The sequence below is a fragment of the Platichthys flesus genome, chromosome 4 (genome assembly GCF_949316205.1).
Source record: "Platichthys flesus chromosome 4, fPlaFle2.1, whole genome shotgun sequence".
Lineage (NCBI taxonomy): Eukaryota > Metazoa > Chordata > Actinopteri > Pleuronectiformes > Pleuronectidae > Platichthys > Platichthys flesus.
In genome coordinates this window covers 9849387-9871266 of record NC_084948.1, presented here as the reverse complement: position 1 = coordinate 9871266, position 21880 = coordinate 9849387, and the positions used below count along the sequence as shown (strand labels likewise).

The window sequence follows — 21880 nt, the reverse complement described above, 5'->3', positions numbered from 1 at the left end:
TGTCCCTCTCCATCTTAAGTTCAAAGGTCTCTACAATGTCAGTGTTTCATCTGGGCTCCCTCTGCTCTCCTTGTCACTGGATGTTGACAGTCCTTTCCCTTCCACTCCACTGGCTTCACTCAGATTTCACACATGCCAGGCCGCCTGATTCCTCAAACAGCTACAAGCACAACTGTGTGTAACCCCCTGCTGTCTCTTCTGTGTTTTAATGGCTGTCTGATCTCCCGAAGTGATTGCTTGAAGCCTGGATCTTACAGGACCTGTTCATACCTGGCATCAACATGCGACTTGGGTGGTCCGGTCACAAGAGTACCTTCAGTTGACACTTGACATTAGCATGCATCTCAACATGCATCTCAAGTGACCACTTGTGAGCGGAGGTCACTTCCCTGCTCTATATGCAAATAATCATGTAACCTTCATTATTTCTGATTGCAAGGAAGATATACATTCCCTTTTTCAACCAGGTAAAGGAAGGCAGAGCACCCTATGTGCCTATCTGAGAGAAGACTGGATCTATTCCTTGAAGTGTTCCAGTCCAGCCAAATCAGCCAAGATCTGGCACTGCTAATATACCTCTTTTAGCTTTTTGACACTTTCAGACGTCTGTGACCAAACCAGTTTATGCGATGTGAGAACTGAATCACCTGAAGCAGTTGATTACAAATGAATGCAATTTTAAATTAATAATAAAAATTTTGCGGACAGTATGCGCACACACACACACACAGACACCCACTCTGACACATATTTATGATAAATTATACATTTGGTAAGGACCACTCATTTTTTAAAACAGTTATAATTCATCGTTATACACATACCTTGGTTTTTATCCTATTGTGTTTGCATTTTATGTTACAAAAAAATTGTACTAATACAGTGAATATTATTTATACCGAAGTATTAATTATAAACTAACTGGTTGAAATGGTGCCAGTTTCCTCCCCCCTACACACATACACACACAAACTCAATCACTCCACCCCCCCCCATACCACACCCCCCAGTCTCCACCTCCACATCAACCCCCCCATCTCCTCCATCCAACCCTCTGCCACTTTGCAACGGCTCTTCTCTCGACCTGTTGGAGTGGATAGGGCCCATCTGTGGGCTTATCTTGCTCCGCCGGAGAGCAGTAAACACTCATTTTTGTGGCTGTCAGTTTGGTGAAGGCGGGCAGCCATGTGGAACACAGCACAGTATTGCCAGCATTCCCAGCAGTGGAAATTGAGCTGGCTTCAAGACTGTTAGAGCCACTCGCTTCCTCGTTTCTCTTCCCTCCCAGGGAACCATGTTATTGCTTCTGAACCTGCCGCATATTGATTCAGAGGAAGTGTTTGGTGTGATTTTCTGTTTCCCTCCCCTGTTTGAGACTACATATCTATGTACAATGTTTTCATGTGGAGAAACAATACTGTTGTGTTACTGCTATCGCTGAAAATGATGACACACATATGGCAAACAAACAATAATGTGGGTGGGTACAGTTCAACCATAAAGGAATCACAACTATATCTATAGAAACGGAAATGTATTGCATTTACAGAAGACACTGATTTTCTCCTCAGATTCACTTAGAATAATATGGGTTAAACAAACATTTCCCTGTCTGCTCCACCGGACGCTGTAAATAACATTGTCATCCATTGTATCAAAACCAGTTCACTAATCTGTGTGTTGCTCTCCACTGATTAGTTTTCATTGAGATTATGAGCGGAAAACACTCGTGCAGGTGAAACTACCCAGTGACATATGGGCTTTGAGGATTCCAGGCCTGCAGGTCTTCTCAAGGACCCCATTTCAGCTCCTAATAGCACAGAGAAATGGGTTTCAGGCATGGCAGATAGTATCTTTGTGTTTTTGTCTGGGGGAGATGAAAGGAGGCCAGGCTCCATGTATATGGCTGTGAAGATTGGGACTCACTGTCTTTCTCATCTTGACTCCATTCTACAGAATTAATGACAGTAGCTCTATCATGCTATGGACCGGAGGGTGGAGAGACAGTGGGGGTTGTGAATGAAAGGGATTACTGTGTTGAATCCCCCGAATGGAATTCTCTTCTGTTTTTCTTCGAAATAACTTGGTGGGGTTTATTTCACTGTACTGTCATGTCCTTTTCTCTATTTCTTTATTTTCAAACTCTCTACCTTCAAATCATTTTAGTTTTTTTTCATGAGGGTTGTTTATTTTACAACTGATTCCCTGGAAAATGGTAGGACATGAGGAGGAAGAGCTCAATGGTCCTTTTCATACCTGGCATTAATGTGTGTCTTGTGTGATCTGCTCACACGACTCTTAATACACCTCCCACTGGCATTAGAATGCATCTCCACATTTGTCTCTAGTCAGTAGTTGTGATTAGATCTCACTTCTTCAATCTATATGCAAAGAAAAATACATACATCATCAGTGTTTACAAAGACCCAAATGGGTTCTTGTTTTTAGTCAGTGTGTGTGTGTGTGTGTGTGTGTGTCTGTGTCTGTGTGTGTGTGTGTGTGCGTGGGGAAGAGAAAGAGAGAAGGAGGCAGGTAAAAAAGTGCTGAGGGAATCAATGTGCTGGACACAGCTTTATGATGAAACAAGATTTTACTCATTTGAAACCCTCAGAGGACGTCAGGTGAGGAGGCGGTGCTTTAATGTGGCTTGGCACACATTTGCATTTAAACTAAAAGAATGAATCGATCTGATGTCAAGTACTTCCTCAGTGTGTCTTGGCTGCATTCGATGCTACAACTCAAAGCTGCCCACTTGTGATCAGATCACCTGAGATGGATATTAAAGTCTAATAGTAACAGACCAATTCACATAGACAGTTTTCAGAGTTGCGATCATGGGGTTGTAAGTTTCTGGCAATATTATTTCTATACAAAAATTTAAATTCTCATTTCATTTCAATGTAGCTTTTGACCTTCAGTTCTTTCTTTATCAATCACTTACAATTAATGAATTCATTATTGTATTTGTATCTTCGGAGAGTTTATTTTATTATTTTTATTACAAATATCAACCTCCCGAGCAAGGTTATACGTTGTCATGGAGCTCAGCATTATTTAAACCGTCAGTAACATTTTCAAAACCAGCTCTGTTTGCTGATAAATGTCAACATGCCACCTTAAGATCTTGACTTGGGTAAATACCATGTTGGTTGTAATTGTTGTGAGTTATTATTACACTGTCAGTGATAGCATGCTGAGGTTAGCAGGTCATGTCAAAGGTTTGTTTACAGCAAGTCAATATACAACCAGTCTGGTTGTATAGATTTCAAGTTTTCATTGTCCTGATATGTTTTAAATATTCATATAATATAATGTGAAGCAGTAGCCCAATAACAGGCTCCACCTATTGTAAAGCCATTAAAGAATAATGTAAAATGTGAACATGCTAACACATCCGAAAATGTGTGTTGCATGGTGTGTGATGAGTGTGTGTGTGAGTGTCGATAGCGAGTGTTGGATGATTCATCACGTGTGCCGGCAGTGAGCAGCGAAGGTGCTGAAGTACTTGATCTTCCCCCAACGCTGCCAGCTGCTGATAGGTCCCACACCTCACCACCCCTCATATTTCTTCATCTAATTGGATTGCGGCTTGTCAGCATCTCATTTATACAGGACCACCGCCTCCTCCACATTTACAGCATTCTGCCGCTGATTACTTAGCTCGGGGCTTCCCGACACAGCCTAAGTAATGACTTCGCTTCCTAATTTCGCCTATACATTCAGATCTGACTCCTCCTTGTGTTGTCCTGCAATTCACTCTTTGTCTGTATGTATCTGTTTATTATTTTTCAGTCTCCAGTGCTGTTCTCTTTGGAAACCCTTCTTTTTCTTCCTTTCCCCCTCTTCACACCCTCCAGCTTCTCGATGAAGTCAAATAGTCTCTGTCTGGATCTCGGTGGACACAGTAGGTGGAAAGAGCCAAGGTGACAGATGGACTGAAGCTGCTGGACACTGGCAGTAGATTGTCGTACAGCTGATAGACAGGCAGCAGACACCAGGACGAGTGGGGGCGAGTTCACTCATCAGAAGCTGACTGAGCCTAAAACTGGTCAAACTGTTGTCCTTAGTGTTGATGTGTTTAGATACACAGTTACACAGTCAACGGCTGATATCTATTTGAGCTGCACTATATACACTGTCTTGATTACATGTATGAAAATCAAGTGAGCTACAGAAGAGAAGACTGATTGCAAAGAGCATCCTATTATTTACGTTAAATATCTTATATTAATTTCAAGCAGTAGACAATAATATTATTTCCTATTTCAATTCATGACCAGGTTTAGTCTCTTAAATGTTTCTTAAATCTCTTAAGGCCCTTAACTAAAAAACCATTTGTATAGTGCCAAATTACAACATTAATTTCACAATTATGTGGAAACCCAAACATATCCCACAACAAGCAAGCATTGGCAACTCCAGTTTAACTTGAAGAAACCTCTGGCACCACCACATTCAATGTGGGCAGCCATCTGCCTTGCCTGGTTGGGGTGAATGGAAAAATGAATGGGGGAGAAAAGAGGAGAGAAGCGATTTAATGGTTCAAACCAAAAAATTACTGAAAACTGCTATTTTTGGTTTAAGAGGCAGCACGTGATCTTCTTCATCCCTGATTCAAAAAGTATTTATTTTATTATACAGACCTTGTTCATCTGATACTTGGGCACACATTCTAAAAGATCGCTCTGACACATACACTCACTTGCCAATTTTTTAGGTACGCTGAAATAAAACTAATGAGGTACACTACAACAGAGCTGCAGTAAATCCTCCTCCTTGAGGATGATAAGTTTTAACAGTTTTTATTGGAACTCCTTTGAGTGCAACTCAATTCAGTTCAACAACGCCACAAATTACAGCCTCCAAAATGACCATGAAATAAAAAGAAAACATCCTCCTAAACAGATTCAATAAAAAACGGATCACTATAATCCCCATTGAAGGCAGGGCTGACAATTTATCGCTAAAGCATTTTTCGTTAAACCTCTTTAAATTCTCTTTTCATGCCAAAAGCAATGACTGAGTGAAAAACTGACAATGACAAAAAAAAACTCTGTCATCTGTTTGAAGGCCCTGTCAAATGCTGATCCATTCATCTTATTTGTCCCAGATGAAATGATTAGATGGCCTACCTGTCCAGTCTTTAACAGTGATCAAATTTGTTTTCTAGGAGTGAAATGGCTTCTTTGCATACTTTTGAAATCAATTTACTGTTGCTGGTTTCTCTAGAATTGATAACTATCTGCAAGAGGGAGATTTTATTGCAGGCCTCACAGTGAATTACTTCTTTTCAGGTTTACCTTATAATTAATTATTCATTAGCAAGACTTTACCTAAGATGGAGAATCAATATGTTTTCTCAAGAGCTCAATGGAATGCTTTCATCTCTAGAGTAAGACGCTGTTTAGAAAACCACTGGCAAAAGTATTTTTGCATAAACAGGTGAAATATGAGAAACTATTTACAGTTTAAGTTTAAACCAATTTGTTACTCAGAAATGACTGTTACAGGAAAATAAATGAACAACAACGTCAGGTGATACACAGCGTAGCATGATGTTACCATCAGAGGTACAGTGATTAAGATAAGATAAAATAAGGATTTATTAATCCCGAAGGAAATTCTTTTACTAGCTTGCTCCAAAATTACAGTACAGAACAATATAATTAATTATCAGCAAACATTTAAAAGAAAGAAAAAAAATCCTAATTTGCTGAAGGGATACGACATGAATCAGAGGGGAACCCTAAAGAAACCTGTCTGAGTCTATTGAGTTCCTTTCCACAAGCTTCCTTCCCTGATGCATCTGCCCTCCCCCTTTCTTCTCTATTGGTATAATCCACTGCCAGTATTTAATGGTTACTGAGATCAGGAGAAAATAAGCCAACAACAGGATAACCTAAAATGTGATTCTAGATTCAATGAACAATGTTTAAAAAAAGATATACTTTATTATGCACAGTATCTTACTTGAATCTGCATCTGACACTTGTAACAAGTTTGATATCAGGGCCTGTTTTTATGTGTACTGCTGTTAAAAGTAGGTAATTCAGGAATTTGACAATAATGATGTTTGTGTGGTGTTTATGGAAAAATGTTATCTTCAGCTGACTTTGTCATGCTTGCTGCACAGATGTCAAGTTGGTGCCAAGTGAATTCTGAAGTGGTTTGTCTAATGAAGTCTGTCGTCAGTGTAATCAATGCAGTTCTTAAAGTGTTTTCTAGTAAATTAATTAGCTGGTATTTGGCAAACACTGAAAATGGCACACACACACACACACACACACACACACACACACACACACACACACAAACATGCCAACTGGATTGATACAGTCATCCCATCAGTTCTTACCCGTCTCCCTGTCCCTACTGCTAAAAAGCATTTTCACATTGTCATAAAGATTGATAGATAGAAATATGCTGCATCTGAATACTTTCTGTATGTATGATTTCATTGACATTTCAAAAGAGATAATCACACAGCCTGAGAGCACTGAGAAGTGTTTACATGTTGTAATCCTATAGGCCTTTCACACACCAGACATTCTGTCATACTGACAATTAAAACCTGTACTTTTTCCACTGTCCTACATGTCAAAATGTCTTCGTTGATTACAAGACGTGTTGACAGGATTATTAGCATAGCGGAGCCTCAAGGCAGAATTTAATACGCACTCATAAAGAGGGCACCAGCTCCTTTTCGAGCAAATTATGCTAGTTTAATTAAATTGCTCAGTCTCAGATAAGAAGCTGTGACTTCTAACTCAATGCATCCCTGTTCTCTACTTCAAAGAAACACACAGGCAACAAATGGTCCAAATGAAAGATATATGTATTTACTATCTCTTACTCATTGCATCAAAACTGTCATGAGTGGTAACCAAACAAAGACGTAATGTGAACGTGAGTGATGGTGGAAGATAATGGGTCATGGATCATGGTACCAGATGCTAAGATCTCTATGATAGAATAATTTAGGGAATGAAATCAACCCAGTTAGTTATAGCAAGCTAAAATGATTGGCTTAGGATACTCAGATGTACAGTGTCAATGTATGGAGAGCTGTCCAGGCTCTTTAGCCCTTTACCTTTCTTAGACTGTCTGGAGTAGACTTCCAGTCTCCCAGTCTTCGGTTGACGGTTGAACAAGGTATTGACTAACGTTACTGTACTAAACTAAGCTTAGAAACTTCTCGGAGAAACTGCTGCCAGCCAGATGACACAAAACCTCAAATAATGTAATAATAATTATTAAGAGAAAATTGTTTCAACGGCAGGATATCGGGTCCATGAACAGGCTGAATGTCCCCACTCTGAACTCTTTACTGGCTCTGACTGAGGCTACATTAGTTATGATATTTCTGAATTTCACCGCATTTGTGACATTATTTGATCCGAAAAGCTGGATATTGGACCTCATTACATCTGTAAATGAGTCTCTCACTGTCGTTCAGCTCCAAAAAAGAGTGTTGCATTGAAAGAGGTCATATTTTGATTTACCAAGTCTTTATCAGGCAATAACATTACATGACATCTCATTTAGCTGACATCTAAAGCTACTTACAATAAGTGCATTCAACCATGAGGGTACAAACCCAGATCAACAAGAATCAACCAAGTATAATTTTCCGGGCTAAAACCCAGCAGAGTCAATGATTTACCTCAAAGGTTTTCAGTCTATTGAAAATATTCTGATGCTTAAATCCACTATGCAGACACTCCGTTTTGACTAAGGATAGGATGTATCTCCCTATATAATCTATAAATCCTATTTTATTTAAATCCCTCAAATGGTTGCATGTCTTTAGATAACAGTTAACGTTTGAGAGCTTTGGCTCTAAAGAGATATTTTAATAAATGTATTGTTTCTGCACTTTGCTCCAATCTACATAGAATTATCTAAAGTCTATAATTAAACATTTTTCTGAAAGGAATTGTTCAAACTGAACGCCAATGGTTTCTGCATGTAAACGTGACATTTCTGAAATAAATAGCTTTGCAAAGTGTTTTATCAAGCCTTCGAGTCAACTGTATAGAGTGTGAAAATAGAATTCCTTCCTGCTTTTTATCTGTGCACACAGACACCAGTCACTTCTCTGTTAACAGTGGGCACCTGCATGTGTGCTTGCCACAACATCCAGTTATCAGTGTGTACCCAGTTTACATTTAGTCATTTCCAGAGGTCTGAATGAATTTATGCTCTCTCAAACATGTCCCGCATCGAGAACATTGCATTGTGATACTGCAGCAAGTGCTTTCCCTCTAAATCACAATTCCTGGCATTGTTGAAGTGTGAGGCTGCCAAACTATTTCCATTTGCTGTTGTTTGATAGGTGGATCCAGGCTCTCTCTTGGGCAATTTTGTTTTACATTAATTTGTTTGCCATCCGTAGCTGGGAAAGTGACAGCCGCCAGAACCTGAGCGGTGCCTGAATCCTCACTGATTACTGCTGCACTTAGAGCAAGAACAGGGTCCCCGTCTCTCAGTGTATTTGGCACAAGCAGCGAGCAAAATCAAATGCAATAAAAGCATGTCTGGATTAGAGCTTGTTAAGCAAGAGAAGAACCTTTAATTGCTCTGGCTTTGTGTAGCTTCACAAAGAGCTGGCATTGCTAATCTGTAGCTCAAGGGTGAATGCTTGTGACGAAACAAGTGGAGATGCAACGTGTGGTGGAGGGGGGAGAAAGGCATTTTAGGGATGTGGGACGTGAGCAGGGTTGGTGACAAAGATACAGACAGTTTCAATTTGCTGCTGGCAGATTGTTTTTCTTCATCACGACATGAGTCTGCAGGTTACAGTTAGAACGCCTAGATGACCCATCACTGAGGACAGTCATTTCTGTGGTCTGTGGAGGAACTGCACTCTTCAGCTACTCTAAGGTCTGATATGATTTACGTACCAAGCTGTGATAACCAGTCATGTCTGGGCTGTGTGAAACACAGTGACATCACAGACAAGTTCATTTCTCAAAGAAATCAAGGTGAACAATGAGATCATCATCCACACTTTCCTTCTCTTACAGATGAAATCAATGTTTATATCTGTATTTGTGGCTTTCACATTATGATTATTACGAATCTTTGATTTACTTATTATAATGATTAGTTAAAGGGAAAAAAATTACAGTACCTCATTTATGGGAAATCAACAGAAACTCTAAAGCTTAAAGGTGAAATATTTAACAATGAGAAATAATGGCTACAGACAGATACTGTACAACCAACTAGGAAGTGGTGACAGAAATGACAATCTTTATTCATAAATGTACATGCATTTCAGTACTTGGTCAGTAATGTCTTTCAGTAAATGCCTCCAAGCACTAACATATACATGCATGTTCAGTCGACAGGCTTTACAGTCCTGTAGGGGTTTATTAAGTGGAATAACTGCTGCTCACATGTGCCACTCCTCCTCTCATCTGCTGCTAGAAAAACAGGCCATGATCTCAGTCTCTTGGCACAGAGCGTTGCATATCTTCCCTCTAAGCCACAGATCAATGCATCTACACTGATACGGGCTGGAGCTGTCTATTGATCCACTCTGCCTCGTCCTTGTCCTCGGTCATTATAGCGATGACAGAGTGACCTTTTCCAGAGGTGTCAGAGTGGAAAAGAGAGTTTTTAACAGCCTTCATCATAATAAGGCCTGGGGGCACTGATTCTCCACCTTACAGTGCAGGTTCGAAAGATCTCCATTAGCCACGACTGTAATACATATGTTCTTAAAGATATATGCCATTATAACAATGTCAAGGTAATCCCTGTCATGCTATTTCTACATAAGGCTTGGTTTGGTAGTCACAGTTGTTGAAGGAATATTAACTCTAGGTAGCATTGGTAATAAAAAGCAGCACTAATAGTTGCAGTACTGGTATCACTATAAAAGGATTATGGGTATTGGTAGTTAAGGTAGATATAGGTGCAGTAGGCATGGTAATGATAGCTCTTTATTTTTGGGGTTGTATTAGGAATAGCTGTTGTAGTATTTGCAGCATTGTGACAGAGGGAGGCTTCTGTGGTTTCTTTATGGATGTAACCATTTAATAATGTGAGATAAGTTAATAGATAAACTTTACTGAGCACATGCTGAGCTTTTAGTACAAAGTATGACCCAAAAATATCAAAAATTCTAGACAGGCAGTGCAAATTACAGTGAAGAAAGCCTTAAAGGTCAAATATTCAAGCATAAAATCTTTTCCAATCATTTGAAGAAAAATTTAATTTGCCACATTTACATTTCTACTTTTAACTATTCAATGGAAAACAGCATATTCGATTATATAAATATGAAACATGCAAAAACATTGCAAAACACCATCTTGTCGAATTTGTCCTTCAAAAAAGGACAAAGACAGGCTGTTTACAAGTAACAGAACTGCATTTATTTTCTCCAGATCTAAGAGGTTCTACCACAGCAAAGTGATTCATTGCCGGTTTTGACTCCTGTGAGGTGTCAGGTGCCACAGAGAAGCCGAGGGACTTGTGTCTGGATATATAATGGCTCTGGCCGAAATACCTGGTCAGATTGGATGGATAAGTGTCCCTTGCTGTAGGTGATGGGAGCACAATCGATAGTGACAGAAATTTTTAAGTGGGTAACATTGTGCTGCAGGCAACTCTGGAATAAGAGCTGGACTTGTATTCAGAGCAAGTGAGATGGTTTTTTCGATCAATTCTGCCTCATAAAAATCCCAAACATGCTGCAGATATGCTGAGGTTATACATGAGCTGAGCAATTAATCCCTTTTCAGGTCTCGATCAAATCAAATTCAAATGATTTTTACTGTGAGTTTGTGAGATCTGAAAACTCTTCACCATACTTTTTGAGAAGCCAAGATACATTTCAATGATACGATTTTTCACATTTCAGTAAGAGACCCTTTTTTCAATTTGAGTCAATAGTTTCAAAGTATGCATCTCGTGTAACTGAGCTTTTTCTTTTAGACGTAAGGCATAACTTACGTCTAAAAGTTATGCCTTACGTACGGGGAGAGCGTGGCCTAGGGGATAGAGCGGGTGTTCTGCAACAAGACGGGTGCCGGTTCGAATCCCACTCTATCCCCTCTGCATGCCTAAGTGACCTTGGCAAGATACTGAACCCCTAAAATGGCCCCTCTATAAATACTGAGTGTTCTTAAAATGTAAGTCGCTTTGGACAAAAGCGTCAGCTAAATGACATGTAATGTAATAACTGATGATGTGTGAAACATTCTCAAGGTTTTTCAAGGAGGCATTTGTTCGAGTTAGGCTTGGTTGTATCTGAGATGGTTCCACCCCCAAAAAATTTGACATTTTCCAGTTTAGCAACAGTTTGAGCTTACTTCTTCAAAAAATGATTATCTATACATTTGGTCACAGAATGTTACACAAATAAATTGCCATTAAAGTTGGCATCTTGCTGTCTCGCCAGTCAGACGATGCATCTGAAGCGTCCATCAAGGGCGTTCTGCAGGTAATTTGGATTGTTTGTTTCTTGTGAAGAGGAGAACAACATGAATTCATACCAATATAAGTTTACAATCAAACCTTTTTGTGTTAACCTTGTGTAAACAGAGTCAAAGGACATTGTACAACAATGACACACATTTTTCCACAGTACCTGTCGTTCACTACTGAACTTCTGACACCTATTACTGGACTGTGTCTTCCTGTAGAGTGGTGATGTTCTCAACGTTCTTTTCACAGTCTGTCAAAACAAAATTAGAGTTACAAATGTTAATGCCCCACAACCCATTGCCGATACGGTTGTATTTGCATACCACATCGGACCAAAACAAAACTGCAGTCTGTGAAACAAGCAGTTTTGGTAGATATGAGGGAAATGCTAATATTTCTACATGATACATATTCAGTCCCTTAAGCAAAATAATGATGATGGCAGGCCGCAACCTTGATGCCTTCGTCTACTTTGCTTACAGACTAGTTTGCGGAGTCTCGTGCTGCCGCCCCGTGACCGATACATCATCGCTCTTTTCTGAAACTAATGAAGGCAAATTCACACATGTAGACAGAAATAATCAGAATAAATTAAAAGGTGTAAAGATTGCTAACATTATGTTTGATGGGGGTCATCATTATACATAACAGAGGAAAACTTTGAACATGTATTCCTTAAATTGACTTGCCTTCCTGTGGAAAAAGTTGTTTTCCCAGTTAAACAATCACAGCAGGGAAGCATGATTGATCAAAATTCTTTCAGTGTGATATTAACTTGTATGTCAGCAAGCGTACTTTGGGGATTTTATAAAAATGTATATTTGGCATATTATATAAAATGGTGTTTCTGGTATGTAACTTAAAAGTACCTCTTTAATGGTAGGATCATTTCTCTCCCTCATCTTCCTCGTGGTACGTGGATGATGGTAGTGGGCTCAACCCGGCTTCTCTTTCTCTCCAGGCTGCCCTTCCTGCTCTTCATCAAGCAAAACAAAGTGTTCGGTCCAAGTTATTGACGTTAATGAAACTCCTGTAGCTTCACTTGGATCCTCCTTGATTAAAAAACAGAACATAGGAATTGTTTTAGAAAATGAATTGCAACTCCATAACATGGAAACATTGTTGTCATATTGCATACTATACATTAAACCAAATTGATCTGATATTTTGGAGTAATGGTAGAGAAATACACTCCTTATTAATCTAAAGCATTCATAAATCAAATTCATGTTTATATTTATATTGTAGCGTCCCTCAATGATGAGCTAAGCGTCTTGAACTGGTTTCAACAACCATGTATTCACCTCCCAGGTAGCACAGGCTACGGAGGGCTGTAGCATGTGGCTAACAATGGCGTATTAGCTGAAGATTAGCATTGTGTGTATCAACGGACTCCGCATCCGCTGTCTCAGCACTCGGACTGTAAACCTAGATCGTAACGATCTTTAAAAACAATAAACTACTCACCTGACAGAAGGAAGATGACATTATTTGTCTTCCAAGCTCTTGGTGGTTATTACGCAGCCCAGAGTTAAAGGTCCGGATGTTTACTAAAAGCCACACGTCAGTTCCTCTCGCCCAGTCCGTCCGTGGCGCAGTCGGTCCCCTTTCGGGATGAACGGTCTCGCAGGATCCTTCGCATTAGAGGTGTAATCTAGCCTCAAATATTAATATTATATAACGTGAATAACATTCACGATCACTGAAGGACACCACGCAGGGACGGTGATTTTAACAGCACGCTGCGCCGTGCTGGCATGGCAGCATCATAGCAACCCTCATAGCAACGATAAAAACATTCGTGATAACTATTAAAATATTTATCATAAGCACGAACTGGCTGAAGACTGTGGAAGCAAAGACCACAGTTCTCGCTAGAAATGGTGTCAGAATGTATTTTTATGCCCAAACTAAGTTACAAAACTATATTTTTATCTGAGAAAACAAGGAATATCCGACATGTTTTCCTCTCCGCAGATGGGAGCTTGTGAGTCTCGTGACGTGAGAACACGCCGATGCAAAACAATGGGCTGACAAAATGTTACCATCTCACACTCTGAGAGGCCAGATTGTGAGATGGTAACGTCGTTCCAAGTGGACCAACGTTGCCACTGAACGTTTTCTGATGAGACTGGGTTGTCCAAATAGATGGTTTCCTCCAGGTATCTGGACCACATCTTCCTCCAACAGTCTAATAGGTTAGGTTAATAGGCAACTCTAAATTTCTCATAGGTGTGAATTTGCCCCTTTCAGTCATTCGATTGTCCCTTGTCCACCTCGCTCCCAATGTCAGCTTTGTCCCCAGCCCCCCCCTGCAACATTCAAGTATTAGCAAGTGCAGCCAATGGATGGATGGACTGTATTATTGTAGTTAAGTGAGTCGAGAGGAGTGGCAGCTTTCCAAAAATACGAATAATGAATTTAATTAATGAAAATGTCAAATTCAGACTTTGTTTTTAAAGCCAAAGTGATAAGAAGAGAGACTGAGGGATAGAGATGCAGTCTTCTCTCCCTAAACAATTTGCAATTTCATAGTTTAAGAACCTGATGCACAGATGTTTCCGGGCAGAATCACCTTCTTCTATATTATTCTATTCTACTGTAGACATTTTAGCCACAAGCACTCACAATTGACCCCATTCCGCACTATGACTACACACAACCATCACCTGCTGGTATCCTTTACGAACTTCACTGTCCTCTGTGGTGCCCTCACATATAAAGTGGTCAGGCAATCTAGCTGGAGAAGTTGAAATCAAAGAAATCCTATCAAAAGGCGCAGGAGGTCTCCTTTCATATCTTTTTAAGTTCATTCGCAGCAAGACAACTGCTTGATCCAGCAGTTCCTTGCTATAGAGACTGAATAAATGCTCTATTCGCTCATTCAGGAGACAGATAAAAGTGAATATTGCAGGGTGGGGGTGTCACTCTTCCCCTATGCACTGATGTTGGTAGCTACAATGTTTATGTGTATGCAAAAGGACATTCAGACTCATGAGTTATCTTCACAGCACATAAACAACTTAAGGGCCATTTCACATGGGCTTAGGCTTGATTAGCTGCTTTGTGATGACTCATTCAACTGTAGCATGGTTTATTAAAGGTTTATGTTAATCATTTTAAAGCAGAGGCCTTGTGACCCTCTTGTTTGACTCCAATCCATGTTGACTGATTTATCAGTTTCTGACTTGACTGTGAAGAGAGAATGCACAGAACACTACTGTAAAAGTGTATTGTGATGACAATGTAATCACTGCCTGCATTGTGTTCAGAAGAGCAAAAATCGCTATTTATTTACAGCAGCAGAGTCTCAAGGAGGAATTTAAGGTGGATACTAGAGGAGTAAGACACAAGATAGAGACACCAGAGGCTGGGGATCAGATCTAGACACATCCTGTCTGTGGTTAGGTTAAGACAACAGAAGCACTTTGAGTTCTGGGAATATGTTGTGTCTGAAGTCAAGATCATGGTCTTTCCTGCAGTTCAATCAAGTGTTGTGAGAGTAGAAGCATAAAACACAGAATGCAGTCATTCTATATGAAAGATTGATGAACTGCAAAATTTTAAATGGAACACTTTCTTTCATGTTATATACAAATAACATTTATAAAGCTGTTAATAGGATTACATCTTTTTAGCCATATATGGTAAATGCTCTTCTAGAATGAGTTCTAGTTTTTACAGTTCCCATTCGCACATTCATACAGCTTTTCTATTTGAATCACACATCACATTCTCCCATGGCACAGCCGCCAGCATCAACTGGATCTGAGCACATTTCGAAATGCTGACTATAGGAGCCAGGATCCAACTTAAAACTTTTCAGATAGCACACTCACTTTACTCAGAGTCCATGCAAAAGTCCCCCTCTCGCGGTATTTTTCAACGTAAGGCATGTTACTAGTGTTTTGCAATAGTGCTTAAAAAGTGTTACCATGAATGGTGTGCCTGTCTCAATATTTTACCATTGAAGATGATATAATGAACAGTGAAGGTTATGGAGTTCTTAACAGTGTAACGGTTGGCAAAGTTCACTTATGCAATATCAATGACAGAACATTTGTGAAAGAAAAACAATTATTATGAACATAATAAAGTATAAAAACACAAATTACTAAACCAACGTTCTAACTAACAACGATGTGTATGTGTGTGTGTGTGTGTGTGTCTGTATGCAAATTAGGGTGTTCTAAAAATGGTGGTTGACCAAAGAGTAACGCCTTCCTTCCCAACACTAGACTATGGAAGTTTATAACTCTACGGAGTGGTAAATTCATATAATTGAATTTTGGTCAAAGAGTTTATCTTCCAATGTTTGTATGTCTGGGGAAAATGTTGATATTCCCCATGGCCTCCTTAATTGTGTCTTTGCGTTTCCTGCATTACATAAAGCAACTGCTAGCTTGTTAAATTGTTGCATGTCAAAAGGGACTTTAAAGCTAGGGTTGATCTTGGAAAAGCTATCAACAGAAGGTAACACTTGAAAATATGTGTTTAGAGCACGGGCAGGGTCAGTGTAGGCAGGCAGATCGCTGGTGACAGACTGGTACGCCAGCACGTCATTTAATTTGGCCTGCATGCACTTACCAACCCCATTGCCCAGCAGTGTTCTTATAACTCTACCACCTGATCGCCAAAATATACACGACTTCCCGAGTTGTTTTTTGAGTTTTTTATAGTTTGGAAAAATTATAGTGGGAAAATGTATGTATACATAAGTACTTTCAAGGCTTAAGGGTAAGGGACTGACGGACAGTCAGCTTTACGACCAGAGTGACTGCTGATTTTCCTACCTTGCTAATGTTGCTTTGAGTGCATCGAACCTTGAGCCATCATGGTGCTTCATCTCACAACAGAACCCTTAACAAAATAGGTTATTTTAAACTCAAACAATGTCATGTGGTGAACAAGTAAAACTACTTTTTACTCCTTTGATGCATGGCTGATTCATTTGTTCAGCGAAGTTTAGGGTTTGTTTCATCATTAGAAACTGAGTGATGTGGACACTGGAACTTTACAGGTAAATTAGCACATATGGGTGAGTGGGTGACTAATTTTATCTTCTGCATTAATTCCAAGTGGCATGTGAAGTGTTGCATGTGCAGATACTTGTCTGTGGTGGTTTATTTCAGGATGCCTGTATCCTTTTTCCAAGCCAATTGGAAAGGTGTTAGATAGGTAGGTGATACAAACAATTGTGGTTGAAACTCTTGGCAATAAGAATTACCACCATTCTCTCCCGGCAAGAAACCACACTATGGTAGATAATTTGAAAGCCCCCCTCTAAGTTACCCTTTTTCAATCAACCTGTACACCCTGATCTGCTCAGTGCAGGGGTTTAAATGCTGAATGTTCTTATGTTCAATGTCTGTGCAACATAAAACCAATTGCCTGAACATTATTGGAGTACATGTATCAGATTCCTTGTGGTTTTATGTTGACATCATACAGATTGTCTTTTTTGGGGGGCTTTTCACTGTGGTATCTGGAATGTTGAACCATTTTAATGGTGTCTGCTTGCAAGCATATCCTTATTAACAGTAACTCAGGAACAATATGTAATAGAACCTAGAAAATTACAGCTATAAGATGAACTGATTAGATATCGGGAGACCTTGATGCGTCAGTGTGCATTTTAATGAGGATAAACTCAAACACAAGAAGGAGACAAGGACTATTCTGAATCCTTTGCTAATTCATGTATTAAAGTAGGAGTGACATTCATCACATGAACGCTCAACCTTGTCCTTAATGCACAATTTAACCCTGATTGTCATGTCTTGTTCTCACAACCTGAAAATTAAAATAGGACAAACACTGTATTCTTTGCCCACGAAGGCCACCACCTTCTGACGATGTGGTGTAGCTATACACAGTCCATGTTATGTAGCCTGCATTGGAACATAGCTGTTGCTAACCCAGATTTAACCCAAATCCAGTTCTTAAAATTTCTACTTCTGCAGTATCCCTGAGTTAGAATGATGTTGCTAGGCTAATATTCAAAAGGAGGTTTTTGAAAGCCCCATTTCACACGGCAACCTTTTACTGCTGTTTAGTCTATTTCCAGAGGACGACCTCACAAGCTCTGTGCTAACCGTACCCTGAAGCAGGTCTAGCAAGTCCTTGGCTATAGCTGGGCTTAGCCAAGGGATGTGCCAGGATTTTGCCATATGCCTTGGGCTTACAGCTGCCATCGCCCCTCCCTTAGTTCACCAAGCCCAGGGCCAGACGCTGCCCTTAGCCAGGGGGTAACTGTGTCTGATCCCTAAGGCAACTGGTTCAAGACAACCTCTACATTTTTTTCTTCTTTGTGAAGTGTGATCAGTTCAAGTGCGGGAGCTTGGCGTTACTTCACAAATTTCTGTTTGAAAGATACTTTAAATAAATAATCAAATATTGATATGATTACATGATTCACCAATTGAGGATCATTTTAGCTCAAGAAAACGTAACTGCAGTCCATACAAACAGTTTGGAAAATGCGTAAAAGAGTAAGTCTATAATTTTACCATTTTTTTACTTTGTGTTCCCTCATTCTGAAACTAAAAAAAAAACACAAAAGCAGAAAACAGCCATGATAGTGGAGACAAGCTGCTCCTGAGGCATCTGTCATATTTCGAGCAAACACCAGATTTACTTAAATCCAACGGAACTGCCTAAACACACTGCTCACCCAGTGTACATTACCTTTCACACATTTGAACAGCAGTGTAGAGACGAATCTGCAGTCAGTTATGTTGGCTTCCTGTTTGAAATTCATTGTTTTTCTTGTAAATCTACCTGCCAATATGACTGCTTCGGTGCAAAGAGCTGTGTGTGTTTGTGTGTGTGTGTGTGTTTGAGGAACGAGGTGCTGGTAGGGAAGTGGCACAACTACAATAAACCCTGAATGTATGAAGCAGATAGCTATTAGCCGGCAGAGAGTGGGAGCTATTATGGTGGAAATTAAGCATTGTTAAAGAAACATAAGACTTCCCTCAGCGGATGATAGCCTCCTGAAGGGGTCTCAGATTAGATCTCACAGGTGCACTTGGTAGGGAAGCGCTGATCATTACACTGGGAGAATTATAGCGGCTCATCAAATCTCCTCTGGAATGAATATTAAGTCTTATTATGAGGAGGATAGGGAGGGAAGAAACCACTGATGGGAGCAATTTGCGAGAATTGTTTGGATTGTACTGTTTGACGTTCTACAAGGGGTTATTCAGTATGCCAATTGACACACAGGTTGGAACAGAACGAATGCACTGCTCCCCATAAGGAAGTGTTGAAAGGAAATATGGCTCAAATTTAGCTCTGAATAATGGAAAGGCTTTGTTTTATGGAGTGTGATTGAGCGTCCTGTCTCTGTCCAGAAGGACGAGCACGTTCTCTCAGCTTGATGTCAGACTGAAGTACAGTGAAGCAGAGCAGTGAAAAGAAAAAGATGAAGAGTGTGACTGGATTTATTCTGTGGTTATGAAGTTATATTTTCTGCTGTCAAATTCACTGCAGCGAAATAAAAACCTCAAATTTCAAGGCAGATAAATCAACGACTCTTTATTTGTGAAAATATCCAATAGTGGAAATTCGATTGCAACCCCTTTAAAGAACGACAGGCTTGTTATACAGCACATATACAGTATATACTGATATGTTAATTTCTTCTTCATCAGATTACAATGACTTAATTGAAACAAACAATATATTTTCAAAGTTCAAGAAGGATGGGGCTCTATAGACTTATTGTTTATTTCAGAGGTGATGTTATATTTACAGTGCATTACGTGTGTAACTTTTGCATTAAGAACTAACAAAAGGCACATGTTTAGATTATATAGTGTGTTCATTTCAAATGTACACAGATTCAACCTGAACCTGTCCAATTGCAGAGCAGGTGGACAAATTCAGGAGCAAGGCAGGAGGCAGGTCCAAATCAATTTTCTTTTTTATTGAAAATGCAAAATAAGGGGCAGGCCCGGGAGGACACAAAACTGGCAAACTGAAACTGTCTAGGAAAAAAAAACTGGACAGCATGGAGGCAAAACTGAAAGACTATTTAGACAGACAACGACTCGACAGAGACAGAACTGAGGACTTGACTTTAATACAAACTGAACTGATGACAAACTAGAGACAGGGGGCACAGGACAGACAATTGAAGCTAACTGGAGGTAGGAAGTAAAGGGAACAGAAACACATGAGGGAGATCAGAATCTCAAATATTTATATGCGAGTTGAGAGCCTAGAGTCATGACAAAACTTTAGCAAAGTGGGTTGGCCTACAAAGAATTTTTAAAACATAAAAACCTACCAACATTGTTACACAATTTTATAAACTCATTCACATTTCCATATAATTTATACCCATACTTAAACCTAACAAAAGAATGTTAATGTCCAAAATAAATAAAATAATCTCTCACAAAGTAAAGGAAAACAGTGATGTGATCCATGACATCACCAACACTATAAAACATTAGGAAATGCTCAGCGGCCCCTAACCTGTATTATAAAGGTGACTTGAACTGACTTTTGACTTTGTGTTTTCTGGAATCAACTTTTGTTATCTGATGTGAATTGGAACTAACATGGGATATTAAGAGGTGAATCATTGGCAGCAAAATTGTGGATAACCAATTTATTTTTTGTTGAAACACTCCAAATGGTTCTAAATTAGGTGCAGGAACAAGACAGGAACCTGTTCTATGTTTGTGTAAATGATGTGTTAGACAAATACAAATTGATGAGAGCCTTGAAACTGCCCCTATATCATGACATAATTCAGAGGCCCTGCGTTTTACCTTTATCGTGGTTTTAATGATTTTGTGTTTTGTTAAATTACCTTTTCTTTCTGATGAAAGGAGAATGTTCTCAGGAGCTTTACAGGGAGCCACTGCAGTGGAGCTGCTGAGCCGCAGATTGCCAACCCCTGGCTATGGCGAAAGAGCGATTTGTTTACTGCTCCACCGTTAAAGAGATGCGGACGTTAAAACATTGGTTCAGCTATAATATTAGTTCCGCCTCACATTTCCCCCTCCCGGTCGCTCGCCCCACCTGTTATGCCTCCACGCCCCACCAGTGGGGCCCGCCACACAGTTTGAGAATCACTGCCTTAACATAATGAAATTAAATTGATTGCACATACCACACAACATTGAGGAATTTAGAATGTAAGGAAATTGTAATGAAAAAGTGAATAAAAGTAAATAAAATAAATATTTCAGTACTGCCCTTCAGAGGAAAAGAGACAGTCAAGTAAAAAGGAAGCAAGTCGACATGTTCAGTTTGTTAGAAACTGGTAGATTAAGATGTTCCTGGCTTGATAGCCCCTTGGTTTCTGGCCCTAGCACCATCCTCCATCATTATCCCATTGAAAATGGGATTGGCAGAGTGCTCAATGGCTGTGGGTGGAGTGGTTCTGAGCCACAGTCGAGAGCAGGCAGGAAAATGAAGCCAGAAATCTCGGCACCTGCTTGGCCAAGTGATTATTGAGTCTGTGATGTGAATCAATAATCTTCCAACCATACATATTATTCTCTTTCATTCTCTGCAGCCTCTGCCTCTGAGGATGCTCAATCTATCACCCCGGGGGGCCCTCCGGAGAGCAGAGCCAGCTTGTACTCCACCACCCAGGACACGGACAGGAGACTCCCCGTGGTCACCACCGCCTCGCCTCTCAACATCCTGAACCACCACACACTCTACAGAAATCCCCCACAACACCAGGCACCACTCGGACCCCATGTTCAGCCAAACTACTTCGAAGACAACGGAGAATCCAGCTCACACCCCAGCACTCGTACCTCCCCCACCGTGCCATCCGGGACTACATACTCCACTCCACATAATGCTGATGAGAGGGCTTCAGGTGAGAGCGCCAAAGGCTCCGGCATGCAAACAACTCTTGTCATGCATGCATTAGAAGCCACTTCTCACTCCAACTCCCCCATTACAGCCACCAGAGTGGTTGTAAAGGATCCAGGACATGTTTCCACCATCACCTCTGCTGCTGCTACAAAGGAGAACCCGGTAGTGAGGCCAGATCAGCCTGGACTGATGCCGAATATGAGACCAGGCCGTAATGAAGAGGAGACAACCACCACCACTATCACTACCACAACCGTAATCACCACGATGCAGAGTCCAGGTAAAAACATATTCTTACACTTATTTTCAGTGTGCCCAGTGACCACTTTATTAGGAACACCTGTATACCTGCATTTTCAGGCAATTACAAGACAATTATATAGTGGTGGTATAGTGGCAGCATCAAATCCTGCAGGAGCTTCGGTTTGTGGACACATTCAACATCACATTAAAGTGGAGACCAAGATGTGTGATCTCAATGAATTTGACTGTGACATGATTGTTTGTTCCAGATAAGCTGATTTGATTATTTCTGAAACTGCAGATTTTTGCAGAGTCTCTCTGTGGCCTCTGTTTATAAACTTCTAAGGAT

General features: G+C 40.2%; 1 protein-coding gene across 2 annotated transcripts in view; it reads left to right on the top strand.

Moving 5' to 3' along the window:
* Window positions 1-21880, top strand: part of LOC133952181 (seizure protein 6 homolog) — a 162974-nt gene that overhangs the window by 48937 nt on the left and 92157 nt on the right. The window contains exons 2-3 of one of the 2 annotated variants that reach the window (XM_062386517.1): window positions 20975-21289; window positions 21377-21568. In XM_062386517.1, coding sequence (XP_062242501.1) covers window positions 20975-21289; window positions 21377-21568 — 507 coding nt within the window. Of the gene's footprint in view, window positions 1-20974; window positions 21569-21880 lie in introns of both variants that reach the window. The other variant, XM_062386516.1, reaches the window with a different exon arrangement.